Here is a 16,965-nt window from a genome sequence, read left to right on the forward strand (position 1 = left end):
TTTGGTTCAAGAGACTATCATCCTCAAAAACCTGGATTACACTTAACAGCAGCCTTTTTTAATGTCCACTTCCAATATTTTTCTAACTTTGTTTAATATCTGTGCATGGAAACTAAGGCCCTAGTTGGCGCATTATTCTATGGTTAAGGTATAATTAGGGGATACATATATTAGACATACATACTACTGTACTTCCTGCATTGGTACTGAACATTACTGACATGGCTTGTATTTCATGTGACTCAATCGTACTTCGTTATCATTCCTTCCCATTTTTGAATTGTCTCTCCACTTAATATAGAGATTGATATGGAAACAGTGCTCCTGAAAGAAGTTAAAAAAAGAAATCCATTAAACATACAAATGAATAGGCAAATAAAACTAATTTAAGTATCAGCATTATTGATCGCAACGACTTGTGCTGCATTGTCAAAGTGGAAAAGGTTAAAACTATGGAGAGAAAAAAGGAACTATCAGATTAAATAGTAAATCTGTAGCACAAGACAGAAGATATTATTCAACTTCATGTCTAGAGATGTTTTATCGAGTGGGCTTCCAGACGACCACACGCTCAATCCTGCTCTCGGCCCAACTCCGTCTCTCCTGACTTGGCCGCTGCTGCAACCTTCAACAGCACAAAGAGAGGAAAGGGACGGAGGGATGATAATGTGGGTGGGTGGTTCGGCCTTGTAACTCATGTCCTCATTGCTTAAGCGCACACACAAACACACAGCCACACACACACACACACACACACACACACACACACTTTCTACTTGATGTCATCCCACATTTATCGTGCAGTGACATTATCCCTGCTACATCCAGTTATTAACTTCACACAGTTAAACAGTGTGCGTTCCTCTCTGGTCACTTGCTGAAGCATTTCCACCAACCAGTGACCCGTGGCTCAGAGGACTGGGAATTGCTCTATATTAGGAGAGACCAGGCAGACTAATTCAATTATTCCTCCCATAATACCGTTATTATCATTGTAATGACTGTATTTTATTCAGTTTTGCCTGCATGTGGTTAATTTGTTTGACTCACAACTCATAATTATTACCATGCTTTTTGTTTCATGATATTAAGCTAACTTTGACATCTAATTTCTCTGCTCATTACAGATTTTGTAATAGAGCGTGCCCTTTGCAATTTACATACTGAACATCTGCTGCGTCCTTTGAAACACATTCGGTCTGGATGTCTTTTTGGTTTTAATGCATAGTGACTCCTGATGTGCATTGCAGCAGTTTGCAGAGTGTGATGTGGTCATCATGACCATCGCCACTTCAAGGTATTTTGGTATGTAAGGGTTGTGATGGACTGAGTCTTGAATGGCTTTGATGCAATTCTTTCCCTTTAACTTTAATCTGTATTCCATCCCTCACTTACATTCACACGATGTGGATTGTGACTGACAGAATAGGATCAAGGAGCTGAGATGATGTTTCTCTATAGCTCACCATTTCAGTTTAAAAAACTACACTATACATGTCGAGGCTACTTTGGCAATGGAGATCCCATATGGGAAAATGATAAGAACTTGATTGGTCACGTTGGGCTGCTTGTAAATTCTCCTATAAATTGTTTGTTGTGAAGACACTCAATAATCACTGTTGCTCATGTCAGAAAGTGAACAACACAATGTAAACAGAGAAAGTACAATACTACCGGATCATGTACGATGCAAGCTGTTGCTCTTTGACTAGGACGGGCAGTTTGTAAAAGGATACAATGATGGATGCCACTTTCAGGTCATAATCAGGAATGCATGTGTTCAAAAAAAGAGTTTCCACTTCCCGACAACCGAGACAGAGAGGAGCATGAAGTTGAAACAATCTGCTGAGGTTAAAGAGACACGAGGAGTTAACAGAAGTGTTGACATTTTTTATTTTAATTCGGCCCCTGAAAGCATGCATTTTATATCTAAAGGCAAATAAAGGTAACGTTCTCTTGTTTCACCTGGAACATCCTCTCTTTACTGTGGCCTGGTTTCAACTGCAATGTGTTCTACGCTGTGCAATAAATTCTCAATGACACCGCTTTCCAGTAGTATGATACTTACTAATCTGTTTCTTTATGCGTTTTTTTTCCTTACATTTTGGCTTAAGGGTATTTTTTTTCTTGTTCTCCCAACCAGACAAAAACAGGCATGTGTGAAAACACATCCTGTTTTTGCTGCAGTGCCGGTATGCAGTTTCTTTTGGAGTCAGCTGTGTTTTGGCATCCATCGCATTTGGTCTGTCAGCGCTGTGTGACTGTGTTGAAGCGGAGTGAGGGCTAAGGATGAGTGCGTGTGCGTGCATGTGTCTGTGTATGTTAACAGGATGGGGCGTATCCACATGAATAAAAAACCCAAATTCCACATTAATCAAAAACAAATCATGGCAAAGCTGCAGGATCAAAGACCTGTCAGCTTTAAAGATGGCTTCATGCCCTACGAACTTTTGAGGACTCGCTTTTAGCTCATCAAGAACTCCACTTCCACCCAGAGACAGCATGAGTAGAAGAAGGTTCAGAGGCTCCTTTCAAAGGGCTTTCTTTCTCTCTTCTCCTCTCCCCTGCTCTCTCTTTCCTCTTGCAAATAATGAACAGACTAAAATAAAGCTCAATATCTGACCTACATTGTAAGAGCCTGGTCTCAAGCAATTAATCTTTCGAAAAGCTTCTTAAGACAGGAAGCAAGTTCATACCACCAATTTCTTAATTTAAATTGAAGGCATAGCTGACATGGCTGCACTGCCCCTGTCCTCCTCGTTGCTGCTCACGTTATTCCAGCTCCTTACACACATCCATGTCAACGTCCAGCCTGAGGTTCACACTACATTGTGTTAGTACAATTTCTGGGCGTGAATTAAAACGCTGTCTGATTTTGTACAGTTAATATATATTTAGATTATTCCTTACGATACTAAATGCATGTTTTATTTTAACAATATGTTGCTTTGTTAATTTCCTCTTCCTCTGAGCTATGATTCATTGTCAACTTGATCTGAGATCCTCGCTGAGCATTTTTTATACAATAAAAAACAATATATTATAAATGAAAATGCTCTTTTTTTGTGTCAAAAACATGTTGTTTCTTTATCAGGAAGTCCAATTACCATCCGGTAGCCATAATTATGCAAATACAGTGTGTTTCAAAATGTCTTCCACGTCATCATCACACTGATTGGCTTCAAGGACTAATTGGGAGGTCACACAATCTTGCTCATTCGTACTTCACAGATTTACGGTGTGAATGTTTCCGACTTTGATATATTTATGTGAAAAGAACCTTCCAATGCACATGGGTCATCCTGCACTTTGAGGCTTAAAAACTCAAATAAAGTAACAACAAGCAAAACAAAGTTTTGAGTGAAGCCCTCTGTAGGAACTTCAGCATCACTTCGACTGATGACACGTTTCCAAAATCAATGGGATGAACTCCGAAAGGATTGTCAACAATTCCCCTCCCAGGTTGGATGAGAGCAAAGGTGAGAACATTTGTGCGGCACGATGTGTCCCCATGTCACTATGTGTCAAAACAAACTTTACGTTGCCCACAAAAGACATCCTGCAACATCCTGCCTCGCAGGCTTTTTCTCAGGCTGCGCCAAGCCCAAACAGACTTGGGTGAGCCACAGCCGCCGCGCTCGGTCAGCTCCACTCACCGCTCATCTTTAGCGGCGGTTGAGTACCGGACATGTAAACGCTCACAGGCCGAGCGTGAGGCTGCTGTGGTCCCCACATCTGGCTGTGCAGTAGCCACACACAACTGGCCTTGGTGGATTTGACTTCAGCTTATACATGAAGCAAACGTGGTTTGGTAGTTTCTTGTTGTTGCTCGTTTTCATAATAGTGATGATAAAGATAAGGTTTTAAACACTCTGCGTGCAAAGGAATGTGTAAGTGACTGTGTTTACCTCCAAGTGTTTATCTCTGTTGAGGGCAGAGTTTTATGGCCAGATGAGATTTATGATGCCTGTTGTGCCCGTGGGAAATAGGGGGCAGAGGCAGGAACGTGTGACATACAGTCCCGTCCTTGCATAGTCCCGTCACGCATCGAGAATCAATGCACCTTTCTAATTGAGGTGGTGCTGGGGGGAAAGTGTATGCTTTCATCAATATGTTTTGCACATCGCTGTTCTATCGTGTGCACTATGTTCTTATGCTATTTTCATGTCACATTATCTTTTCTAGTGCATACTTTATGGTGATTTCTTTGCTCGACAAATCTGTGCGTACCATGACCCATGAAGACGTATTACCTGCTTGCCAGTTGTTGTGCTTCAGTGGGGTGATATACAGCCTTGAGGCCAGAGCAAGTCCGTACTTGACCGCTGTGCTCCAACATGGGCTTCACAGCGATCACATCTTCATCTTACCTCTGGCTAACCCGGAGCTACCGCCCATGAATCCTGCTTTTTATGACCTGGACATTTAGTGTCGACAAAACGAACACGGTGTGAACTTTGGAGCTCTCAAAAGGCTTCTTGACACTTTGGAAGCCGCAGATGGAAAAGTATTATCACAGTGCAAACTGGGATTTAATTTTTGCTCTTATATCTATTCAGCGAACAGATTAATTCATGGAGGTTATGAATAACAATGGTTTTAACAGGAAAGTTTTGCTACCGTATATATTGTGAGCTCTGTACAGAGAGGCAGACTTATTTTTCTTGAATTAATATATAGAAGGTTTGCGGGTTATGCTTCTTTCAATGCAGGTCGCAAAAGGGTCAAGACCCTCAGTTTCTACAATCAGCTGGGGAGGAAGCTGTTACGAAATACATCTCCAGCCAAGTTTACAGACTTATGAGAAATCTCTTCTAAAAAACATGCAGAATAAGTTGTAATTCCCTGATTTAACTGTTCTTTTCATCATGGAAATATAAAACTATTGCAATTGTATGTTTTTACTTGGAACTGAATATGTGTGCTTCATGCAACATCAAAGCATTTGTACGCTCATCCTGAATGCAAACAGATGGCTGTGAACAAAGATTTGCTGTCCTGGTTTGATGGAGGTGACACAAAGCTGCACGCTTGATTTCACTGGCCAATCAGAAGCCCAGTGACTGCAGGTTGAAAGGTTAATAGCTATTAGTCGATGCTCTTTTTGGTATGGCTGATGATCACCATTGTTTGCCATTGCCACCTGAAGCTTTTTGAGATATCTGAAGAATGCAAGTTATTTTTGAAGAATAAGGAATCAGGCTTGGCATGGTTTTATTTAGGATAAGAGATTTTGATCGTATGCAATACATTCATTGAATTATTTTTCTATCTCTGTATTTTGGTTTATAGATAATTCATTTATAAGCCGCATTCTAATAGCCTGAGATATACTTGACAGTACTGATGTACATGCCAGCTGTGCAGAGGTGCGTCTGTGTTTAAGTGTTTTCTCGCTTAACAATTCAGTCAGCCGACTTTTCCAAAGCACATTCATGGGGTTTACAGCCTGGGGCAATTTCTCTGCCTGACACCATCAATGAGGAATTGAATAACAGGCTTTTAGAGACGCACAAAAATAACCTGGCTGTTAACTTTAATTTTGACGCAAGTAATACAAAATGTGTTGTTGCAGAAAGACACTTCTCCAGGGCAGAGGCGAGGTTTTCGACAAATCATTTCTCTGAAGCGCTCTGAACGAATGATGGATTTTAAACTGTGTTAGCTTTTAATCACTTCAAGAGGAGATGCTAATTGATAAGCGGAATGTGAAACTGAGAGAGTGAAACTGGAGTTACACAATCTCACCTTACAACCCATTGTCTTCATCTTATATTTCATGTTAACTTGCTCAAATGTTTGAAACGTAGCTTCTTGCACAATAATATAGTGATTAAATTGAGGTTGCATTGTTCAGATAATTCAGATAGCGTCCTTCCCAAAGACATAATAATGTAATTATCCATAGAGAGGTTTTAATATGAGAAGATATTGTTACACACTTCTAATTAAAGTCAGATTATTGTCAAATGATTTATGATAAGCTAATTTCATGTGCATCCATCCCTCTGTAGCGTTACCTTTGCTCAATTGCACATAGCCCCTAAACCTCCCATCTCTGCTGTGGTGCAGTCTGGGTAATCATTAACGATGTGTGTCTTTAGTACATCCAGACCGGTCTGGACAGGACAGAAGTGAAGCTATCGCAGAGCAGCTGTTTGGGCTCTTTAGTCTGTAGGCAACAACACCGGAGGAGAGATCAGACTCGGTGCAGGTCATTAAATGAGACGATGGAGTCACTGTCAATATTTGCACAACGCAGGACGTTGAGATGAACCTATTAACCCTATCTGAGCATAGCAGTCAGTGCGCTGAGCTCTCTTTTCTCTTTCCCTCCCTCTGTCTTAATATTTAGGTGTCTGACCATTCTCGCTGACAGGGTTAACTGTGGGGTAACAAGATTTAGACTGCTTACAGCTGGGGTTCCTTAGTGTTTACAGGTTTATGCAAGCAGCTTTAAAAAGGTTTTCTGGCCTCCCTGCTGCTTACATTGTCCAGTCTCTATCAACAGCACTCTTTAAAGCCGTAATTGGGAATTCTTACTCTTACACGCTTACGGTTGTATTTGCAGAATTTGCCACTTTTAGTCTCCTTAAAATGAAGGCACATTTGAGAATACCATAATGTTTATACCCTTTCAACATAATTTAAATGCCTTTGTAGCCGTTCCGCTCAGTCAGTTATCATATCTAAATCTTGTTTAGTCACTTAAAGAGCAAATAAAAACTGACAGAAGCAGTTTAAACTGACCATTAACACATTTGCAGCTGCAGCATAGCAACAGCTGACATGCATGTTAAAAAAATGTGTCTCTTGTCTCCTAACTGTCTCTCTCGCATCAAGATATTTTGGCCTCAACATTTTTTCAATTGAGAAAAAATGAGAATGACTTGAGGTAAGCTTGGCTTGTAGTGATCTGGAGATGAAGAAGAAGTGGGAGGAAATAGGTTGTTACATCCAATCAGAGGATGCAGGCGATCCGTGGGACTTTACCACTGATGAATCAGATAGATTAGAAAGGTATCCTGGCATCTGTTTTAGCAGATAGAGTCTGGGGACTGGAAACTTCTGGACCCAGCTGTTTGTTTGTTTGTGCGTGTGTGAAGCCTTTCGTCGGTGTAAGCAACAATCTCATCCAGCTCTTTTCTGAACTTTGGCCAGTGGAGTGTTTGCTGAAGGTGTGACTCCAGGTTTCCTTATTACAGACTCGACCAGCCACCAGGACTGTGATCATCAGTCACCAGAGACGGGTTTCGAGGTTGGGAAGACAAACAAAGACACCCACTACAAACATCAACTTCTCGGCTGGCCTCAGCTCCCCATCCACTCTGCAATCCACCGGGGAGACTAGGGCCACCGGCCAGGGTCAGTGAGGTTGAAATAACACAGCTCCTTCAGTTTGACCCCTCAATTAGGGCACAACCGCAATCCTTCATTTGATCTGCCAGCAGATATCACGTCTGCATCTTTGACTTACTTAGCTCACTGACAGATGAATGCATGTAATTGGATCTTACACATTTATGTATGTATGCATGTGTCTATGTACCACCGACAAATCCAGATTAAAAAATTCACTACACGGAACTTAATGCTGATATTCACAAAATGCATGGCATGATTAAAGATGAGCCAATCAAGGACACTACATGTGGGAGTGCTGTACAGATGGATTTCTCTCCTTACTATCACCCGCTGACTCCGTAAAAAAATTTCCTGACACTTAATAAGAGACTTATGTTTAAGCAATTTCAAAGACAAAAGTTGAAATACATTAAATGTCTCCATTCTGGGATGATTGCCTCTTTATGTATGCGCACAGAGAGATAATCTCCTTTGCTCACAACAGTATAATGTTTTCAAATCATTTTTGTGCCACTTTGAGTGTAATTATCTTCACGTGCCCGCATGTGCAAGCTCTCACAAGCTCTCTCAAATTATCTGCATATTTTCATCTCCAACTCAAATGTGGGAGGTGTATTTGAAGCCCATAAATGGACCAGCAGCCGTGTAGCCACCGCGCCATGTTTCCCCACAGTGATGCATCCCTGCACTGTCACACTACTCTTTAATTTGGAGGAGCTCTGCTCAGGCCTGAAACACTAGAGAGCGGCAAGACATTCTCCAACTCACTGTTGTGTAATTAAAGAAGAAATGTTTGCCTCAGTCGCTTCTTCACACCAATATAGAAACCCTCGTTAGATTAGACGGTCTTTGTTGCTGGCTAGTGGCCACACAGCTTTTAAGTGAGTCCTCCTAAACTCGCCGATGTGGTACATGACATTAAAGTACTCTAATTACTATTCATAGAATATCTCTAGAATGCTAAACTCTGGAAACACACTTTAAGTTGCCTCAGTTTGGATATTGCGACCGCTTTCCAATAAGAGCTCATAATGTGTAGATTATCCTGCACACTTTGACAGTAGTATAAGGCACACACACAGGGCCTATATTGACAAAGTACTGTATACATTTATAGTTGTTATTTCATTTTAACACGTTGTATTTGGCTTGGCAGGATGTGTCACTAGATCTGACCATTGCAAAGTCACCTGTGTGCGTGTATTTGTGCATTCACCCCAAAAAAAAACATCCTAAATGACTTTTCATATGAATTTCTGGGGCGAAAAGGAGCCGTCTACCACCTGGAAGTCCAGTGTGACCCTTTGTGTCGTTGCTGAAAGGAACCGCTTTCAGGAATGACAGAACTCTAGACAAAAATCCAATGGGGATCATATTAAAGTACCAAATGTTAGGACCGCTCCCCAAATCCCTTCATATTATGGATGGTGCTTTAAAATCGCAGTGAAGATTTGTTCTTCTTTTTTTCCCCTATGTGACCAACTCCCTTCTTACTCAACGATTATGACTGGTAGAGTCTCGCTGTTGCCACTAAATTATTTACAAGACACTGTTTTAATTAAGTCTCAAGTTACAGAAGCAATGTTTTGAATCAAATAGTATTCAGGGTCACTTGGGATGAGTGAATATACACTGTGGCGCGATAAAAAAGAAAAAACTTTTCTTAAACTTTACTGAAAATAGGCTATATTCTCTCATTTTGAAGTCGCAAAAGTTTGCATTTAAAACTTCAGGCTCTGTCGCTTCTGCAGGAAAATGTTTCACATCTGTGCTCTGCTCTACAGAGCGAGAGGGATGTGTGATTTAGTGTTTGTGGGTTTTTTCACATTCATTATTTAGATATAATGCATTCATTTTATGCAGGAGTGTGTTTGTAAATGAGTTGTATGTGTATACATATGTGAAGTTGTTTGTATTTATGGTCATGTGTGTATCTGCACAAATCAGATGTGTGTTTCTCATCATCCCCCTGTCATCTTCAACCTATATGTCTTCATGTCTCTCTGTGAGTTTTAGGCAGTTCTAGCAGGAAATGGAGCTAAGAGATTCCTTCGCACGGTGGGAGTCTAAGGCGGATGCAAGATGCAAGATTTAACGGCAGGGGTCATGGGTCAAAGGTGCCTCCAGGTTCCAAATTTGCAACTTTGCCCAGATCCTGTCCGGGCTGCCGTCAAAGTGGGCAGCCAGCCGCTCCCTAATGTGTATTAGCAAGACAAAGGGTGAGAAGAGGGGCGGGCACAAGACGGGCTTTGATTTCTCAAAGATTTATGGGCGTGATGAAATCAGCTTTGAATAAACTGGGCGCTGCCCATTTTCTCTATCGTTTAGCTACATCTGAAGGATTCTGGGTTTGTTCCGGGAGACAGACACCCTGGGTAAAAAGGCAACAAATCTAAAGAGAAAGAAGAGAGAAGGGCCACAGCATCCTCTGAAGTCCTCACATGTCCTATTCAAGGACCCATCAGCTGGCCGCGCCTCCATTGTATGTGGTGCCTCACGACCATTACTGCCTCGCCGGATAAATTCCCAACCGTAGACTTATGGAAATGATCCTGATGCGTTCCTGGGATACCAAGGAAACACTTGACGGGCTACGTGTAAATGTTCATGGCTGTTGTTAAAAAGGTGAAATATCCTGGTTTAACAGTGTTGATGTATGTATACAGCCACCAAAGTAAGCACCCAGTGGATGGTGATGAGAGTGGCTTCCCCTCAATCCCCTCTCCCCATCCTGCATGCCCTGCAGTAAATACTAAGTGCCCCCCGGTGACCCTAACAGTGATAAATAACCCTTAAGGTTAACCACGTTTGAAATGGAGCTGTGAGGCCATTATAGGCCTCCGGAGTTTTCCTGACATCTTCAATATGTTATCTGTATGCCCAGGGACTTTAGCCAGAGCAACATTAACTGGCCTCTCCTTTGTGTCAGGACTAATGGAGATAGGAAAAGCTCTTTTGACCAACAGTCCTGAGAAAGGGATTTTAATCCTCTATCTGCATGTTCAGCAGCAATGAATGTATGATGTTCACACCGGTTAAATCTGTGTATTCGCACCGGATTGTGTGTGCGTGGGTGTGGTTAATTCTGTTTTCCTGAAGATTGTACTGCCTCGGTGCACATGAGCATACAAGTGTGTGCACAGATGGCGTTGGGTAGTATGGTACCTTGGAGTCTGGGAGGAGGCTAAAAAAAGGTTGGTGTGTATCCTTCACGGCTGCTGGTGATGTATGTGAACATGCCGGCAGTCTTAAGATGCGTTGAGTCCTGTCAGGTTGTGTAAAGTGAACATGAAACTTTCAAAGCATCAGTATTTCAGCAACACCACACATTTACATATATAAAGACAGCCATCTGATCAGCATGTGTTTATTCAAAGCTGTAACATATATATATATATATATATATATATATATATATATATATATATATATATATATATATATATGTGTGTGTGTGTGTGTGTGTGTGTGTGTTATAACAATGTTTGATCAATGTGTGATTAATACTGTAATGCTTTGTTCACATTGATACTGAGACCTTTTTTCTATCACACTATTTCATTTTTCTAACAGGATTTGTTCTGTACATTGTACACCATCGGCACAGTGTAGTTGTGTACATTTGAGAGCCGGTCCCCACAAACTTTATTTCTGGTGGAAAGTTTAAGACATCTATAAACTGCTTTTGATCAAAGAGCTGAATCCTATTTAATAATCCACTGTGCGTGCCAACTTCTGAGAGGAAGCACGAGAGAAGATTAATGTCACGTTTCCCCAGTATCGTACAGAAAATATATCTAATATAATAAATATAGAGGGGAAATATATCCTCTTCAATTTAGGAGACACATTATATGTTTTGTACCATATGATTTAAACAACCACTCAAATAGTTTTCATGGTTTTTTTCAAAATAAAAACAAATAAAAAACAAGAAAAGTGTGTTTCAGTCTCCACCTGGTGGAATTACAAGCAACGTGAGCGTTCACTGACTGCTTGGCTGCTTTATGGGCTCAAACGCCATGTAACAGATAAGATAAAGACCACTACCCTTTGGTTGTCTTTCCACCTGTAGGGGAATGTAACAACACATTTAGCATTTGTGTGCTTCTTTATAATTCTACTCAACTACATGTGCGAGGTATACATTGCACTAGATTCACAACTTTAGTTTTGAACTTTGAACCTTTGCTTTGATTCAGACAATTGATACAAATATAATGAAACTGATGATACTACTACTACTCATGATACATTACGATCGTCACCTTCCTATTTTAATGGCCCAAGTCATTTCTTCAGGTTTTTCAGAAAACACCTAAAAACAAATGACCAAATGTAGAAGGGGTGCTCAAGCTGCCTCTAGACACTGCACAACAGGCATACTGTAATACCGCTCAAATTATGCTATGATTACTAATATTATGTTTGAGTGAGATTGTCATTGACTACAATGCTCGCAAAAAAATTGCTAGCTTAAATGCTAGCTTGTAAAATTGCCTAAGTCACATTGTCTTTTTACTTAGGCAAAACAAAATGGCCAGCATCACGAGGAGATGATGTAGGCAAGAAAATCATTTTTGTCAAAATATGACTTAGGCCATTATTTAAGGAAGGTGATGTGATGTGGAAATGTGCTCTACCTTTACCAGCTGATGAATACATCATTATACTGAAATGGTTCTGCATAATACTGTATAGGTGCCGTTGAGTGCATTTTGTAAGTACTATTAGTGTGACGCTTGTGTTTACTTACTTTTATAAAAAAGTTACCCAATGGTAATACTTCTTCCACCACTGAGTGAAAATAAACAGGACACATCTAATGCTAATTCTTGCATCATTTAGTCTTTTTCACAGCAGTATCACTGAGCAGATGATGAGTAAAGAACTGATATACTGCCGTGTGTCTGCTGTGTATGTCCTGGAGAATAAATATTGTTTTGGGAAGTTAAACAAATAGAAGTGAGAATCTGTCAGGGGAGCTTGTCTGGCACAAAGCCAGATTGGTGTTTTTTATGAGAAGCTTGGCATGAATGTGCAGCCAATAATCTAAATATGTCTGCTTTGAAGAAAAAAAAAACATGTTATTTACTTTTTCTTAATGAGATGCTTCCAACCCATTTTTTATGAACCATTTAACACTGTGATTTGATGTTGTTTGCTGATAGCAGACAATAAGCAAATCCCTCAAAAAATAACCAGATGGTGATATGTGTAATCTCAAAAGGTTTACGGTCTGGTTAAATGTTCAGTGATTTATTAACCTTTCAAAAGCTTTGACGCCTATCAATAAGACCTCCTTCTAAATTCAAACTTAACTTTTTTTTTAACACATTTTCTAAATATGACTATGTACAATGTGCAGATATTGAATCAGCATCCATGGTTCCCTGAGCAGAATGTCCTGGTGGTGTTTTGTGTGTAGCAGCTCCACCATGTGGTACAGTTGAGCTACTACAAGTAGCTGCTGGGAACAAGGTCCATCATGAACACCAGAACATACGTAAAGTTAATATCTCAGCGAGTATGAGTTCAGAATAAAACCACTGAACAAGAAACATCAGGTAGAAAGGGTAAGAATGATTCATTTCAAAGGGTTTATTTAGAAGAATACTGACAAAAATGCAAACTGGGGTTTGTACAAAGCAAATTAATCACAGGGCATGACACACTTGCAACACAAAGTAGGCTATACATTTCAAGAATACTAGATGAAAGCACCATTTTTCAAAACTTGATTACAAAATGCAAAATTAATTGGCATATCAAGTACAATGATAATTCAAAAAAACTTCATGAGTTTATTAAGACTTCGTATTGTTATTTTTTTTAAATTTCTGTGGAGTTTCTCATTTCCTTCAAGAACAACACAGATATTCTAGTAAGGCACGTGATTCAAAGCATAGGGACACAAAAAAAGAGAATTTAAAAAAAGCTTGACACTGGCAGATTAAGGGGCATCTCTTTGGCACAGCTGCATGATTTGTGATAGACAAAAAAAACTCTATCACGTAAATGAGCATGACAATGTTAACTTGACACTATGTACAAAATGTATGTAAAAATGTTATAAATATGTCTAAAAACCACAGACACTATGTACATCTTTGTACTGAAGCAAGGCAGAGATTACTCGTCTTTGTTATCACACATGATGGATTTGTGGAAGTCGGGTGCCAGCATGCAACAAGAAATCACAGTCGCCAACACATTTATGAACACATTTTGAAGACAATCTCTCACTGCAGGAAACGCGTAAGCACACTGTTAAAATCAACAAAGTAAACAGGTGTGATATATTTCAGCATGTGGTGGGGATTTAGTGGATACTGAGATACAGCTAAATGCATCCCCAGCAGTGAAAAAAGTCTCCATTTAGTGTTGAAAATGATTGGTGACACATGCACTTGTGTTGTGTTGTTGGGATGTCAGTCTATGGTCTGTGGGCAGTAGGCACAGTGCGATGTTGTTGTAAGGGGTCACCTTACTCCCCCTCCTCTTTTCTCCTCTGCTCTCTTTCTCTCTCATTCTTTCTTCCTCAGGACGATATAAATGAGCCCGCTGATGAGACACAGAGGGAAAGCCACCCAGGCCAGCACATACGCGTAGCCGAACTTTGCGCCGGCTACGTCGTCCGGACTCATCACGGTGTAGATGATTGCCGCGCACATCACAAACACACCTAGGAGAGACGAGAAAGAGAGGTGAGGGGGATCTGAACGCGAACGCAGATGACCTCACTGCTCCACTCACATCTGCTCAGGGTGTGACCCGTCGGCGTGCGATGAAGTCATACTCACTTGCCAAGATCTGGAAGATGGCGGTGAAGAAGAAGCGTCCGCCCTTGACCAGTTTGAACAGCTGAAACACGAATGCAATGAGGGAGAAGAAGCAGAAGAGCAGGGACAGGATCATGAGGGCTTGCACTGCCTGGATCCAGTCTAGAAGACAAGATGGAGAGCACACATTTAAACACATTCATAACTGTTTTAAATCGAAGGCTTCGGCTTATATCCCAAGGGAATGCTGACAAACCTTCATTGCCGGCTGGTGTGCAGTGGTAGCCCCCATTAGATGTCATGCAACTGTACCATAGATCCGTGGTGCTATCCCCGCCTACAGTCCAGGCCTGGTTAACACAACAACACAGTGACATTAATGTACACTGCAGCATCCACAGCACAGCCGAGGTGAATATCCAACACCAATAACAGTTGATAAGCATTACAATAAAGCAGCTACAGTTTTGCTTATTCACATCATGCCTCTGGTCTATTCTGCTTTACGTTCACACACAACATTGAAAAGGGAATTGAATAAAGAGAAACAGGACAACTTACGCTGGCTGCTGTCGACACAATGAGAAGAACCAGAATGATTAAGTGCAAAACAAGCACGCCGAGCAGGAAGAGCAGCATTTTTTCAAGTAGATCTAGAGTGATACATGAGACAAAAATGAGTCAATCCACACGAGTTTACCATCTTTTCAAGACAACAAAAAGTACGAGCTAATGTGAACTCATCTGGACGCTAGAGGGCGCTATTTCCTCACTCTTCTGCACCAACCGCAGTGTTTACTTCAATGTGAAAGTATCCCCTTACACCCTAACGTAGAAAGAAGGAAGGAACTCTAATTCCTTCCCGATGGGGCGAGAATAGTCAATGTTGAGCTTTAAGTCAGACTGCAGTCATGAAACTACATCGATTCTCGATCTGATGTCACGATTTTCTTTTTTTTAAACTTGAGATCCATCCTGACAAGTCCAAAAATGATGTAATTACAAATCATTGATCGCGTGTTTGCATGAAGAGTGAAAGAGCAAGGAGGTCGACGGGAGTCAGAGGCTAATCAATGCATGCTGCTGTGAAAACAAACGCGAGCCATCTGCACGAGAAACATTCCAGCGTAGTGGCGCCATGCGCGAGCCTCGAGCTTTAACTCGAGTACTCATATCTGCATCTACAATAGTGATACGCGCGCGAGCCATGCAGGAAGCAAATCCCCCCCTTGAAAAGAAGTCGATTTAAACTCCAAGGGTGGCGTCCTGTTGTGGGATTCGAGAAAAGATGAAGGAAAAAAAAGTAAATGAAAAAAAAAAAAAAACTCAGTTTACTGACTAAAAGAAAAGGAAGTCCAACACATTACTCCAACTTACAAATAGGCAAAGCAAGAGGGTTTGTATCCGTAAAAGAAGGGAGTGCTGAGACTTGGGACGAGTATCAGAGAGGTTCTGCTTCTCTCGACTTCTTTCTCTGTAGCTACTATTCCAGATGTGGCGCACACGCCCCAGTCAGACTCTTCCTCCACCCGAGAAACACCGCCCTGCAGGCCCTGCACGTCACCAGAGGCCCGTCCTAAAACTTTTTTCTTTTTTCCTCTTCTTCCCGTGGAAGCCTATCATCTGGATTGTTGTTAAATCCACAGGATTGTATGGAGATTCCTATGTGCAAACCGCAAAGCCTTAAAAAAAAAATAGTTTTAAGTGTGACTGTCTCTTTATTTATGCTTGACAAAAAAAAAACATTATTTCACTCCTAGTAATGAAACATAATTATGACATCATCAGTCAAATATCCAAAGGAGGCATGTCTGTGATTCTCAGTAATTGTATGATATAGTGATTATTCCCTATAAAAAAGGCCTGATCCTGCCTCCAGAGGTGTGAGCTGTTCTGCAATATATATGATTATGTTTTTTTGTTGCTTTTCCTTTATAGGCCACACCTGAAATCCTAACAATCGGACATTGAGGATGGCTTGATGATCTTTTTCCAGATGGCTGAAGGTGGCTGGACATCACTATGACCTTCATTGACTGGCAGAACTCAAATGTGCACACTGAGCTTCATAAACCATGTCCAGAAGTTTTATGTCCAGATGGTGTGTGTGTGTGTGTGTGTCTGTGTGCGTGCGTGCATGTGAACAGACCAGCCCTCTTGAGGCCCCGCGGTATGCACAGAATGCCTGTGTGTGTGAAGCGGTCCTCCTGTTTACTCCTGCGTCTGCAGAGGGATGGGAGAGTCTGTCCAGCGCCGTATGGGAGTTAACACAGTGCAATGTTTCGGTCATGCTAAATGGATGGAACGGCTTGGGTCTCTGTGCACACATGATTCAAGGATGAGTGACTAAGTTCGCCGTGGCTCTGCATCTCTCATTACACTGTGGTCTCAGGCCATTGCCTCGCATGTGACAATGTTGTAAACCAAACCACAATTCCAATTACAGCAGTGACAAAAGCACACATTTGCTGTTTTGAAACCAGTCGAGTGCAAACCTGATAGTGATCAGCAAGCTGCAATCTCTCTCTCTCTCTCTCTCTCTCTGTCTCTCTTTCTCTCTCTCTCTCTCCTCTCCCTTGCAGTTTGTTGGCGCATCAGGTGGATTCCTGTGGTCTGTATTAGTAAACATGCGAGGGGAGGAACTGTAAGCTGCTGCCCAGGCTCACTGTGGGATGAGCTCTGGCAGAGCTGTTGTGGGCAGAGAGAGAGAGAGAGAGAGAGAGAGAGAGAGCGAGAGAGAGAGAGAGAGAGAGAGAGAGAGAGAGAGAGAGAGAGACAGAGAGAGACAGAGAGAGAGAGAGAGAGAGAGAGAGAGGAC

The 16,965-nt window shown here is 41.4% G+C and overlaps 1 protein-coding gene across 1 annotated transcript; it reads right to left on the minus strand.

The window, feature by feature from the left end:
- Positions 1-12,942: 12,942 nt before the first annotated feature.
- Positions 12,943-15,663, minus strand: LOC137786713 (peripheral myelin protein 22-like). The gene is made up of 5 exons (XM_068578774.1): positions 15,525-15,663; positions 14,709-14,800; positions 14,404-14,497; positions 14,169-14,309; positions 12,943-14,050 (listed from the first exon to the last, which is right to left on the minus strand). Exons 2-5 carry the CDS (start codon positions 14,784-14,786, stop codon positions 13,893-13,895), a joined length of 471 nt encoding a protein of 156 aa, XP_068434875.1. The 5' UTR covers positions 14,787-14,800; positions 15,525-15,663; the 3' UTR covers positions 12,943-13,892.
- Between the last annotated feature and the right edge of the window lie 1,302 nt (positions 15,664-16,965).

This window comes from Clinocottus analis, unplaced genomic scaffold (genome assembly GCF_023055335.1).
Source record: "Clinocottus analis isolate CAN_PGR_092001 unplaced genomic scaffold, fCliAna1.0.p SCAF_16, whole genome shotgun sequence".
Classification (NCBI taxonomy): domain Eukaryota; kingdom Metazoa; phylum Chordata; class Actinopteri; order Perciformes; family Cottidae; genus Clinocottus; species Clinocottus analis.

Bases quoted from the DNA above. Each gene is read 5' to 3' on its own strand.
- LOC137786713 (XM_068578774.1), bottom strand. From the start codon at position 14,786: ATGCTGCTCTTCCTGCTCGGCGTGCTTGTTTTGCACTTAATCATTCTG. The intron at 14,310-14,403 runs GTTTGTCAGCAT...CTTGTCTTCTAG, and splicing joins CACACCAGCCGGCAATGAAG to ACTGGATCCAGGCAGTGCAA. The intron at 14,051-14,168 runs GTGAGTATGACT...CGTCTCTCCTAG, and splicing joins CATCTTCCAGATCTTGGCAA to GTGTGTTTGTGATGTGCGCG.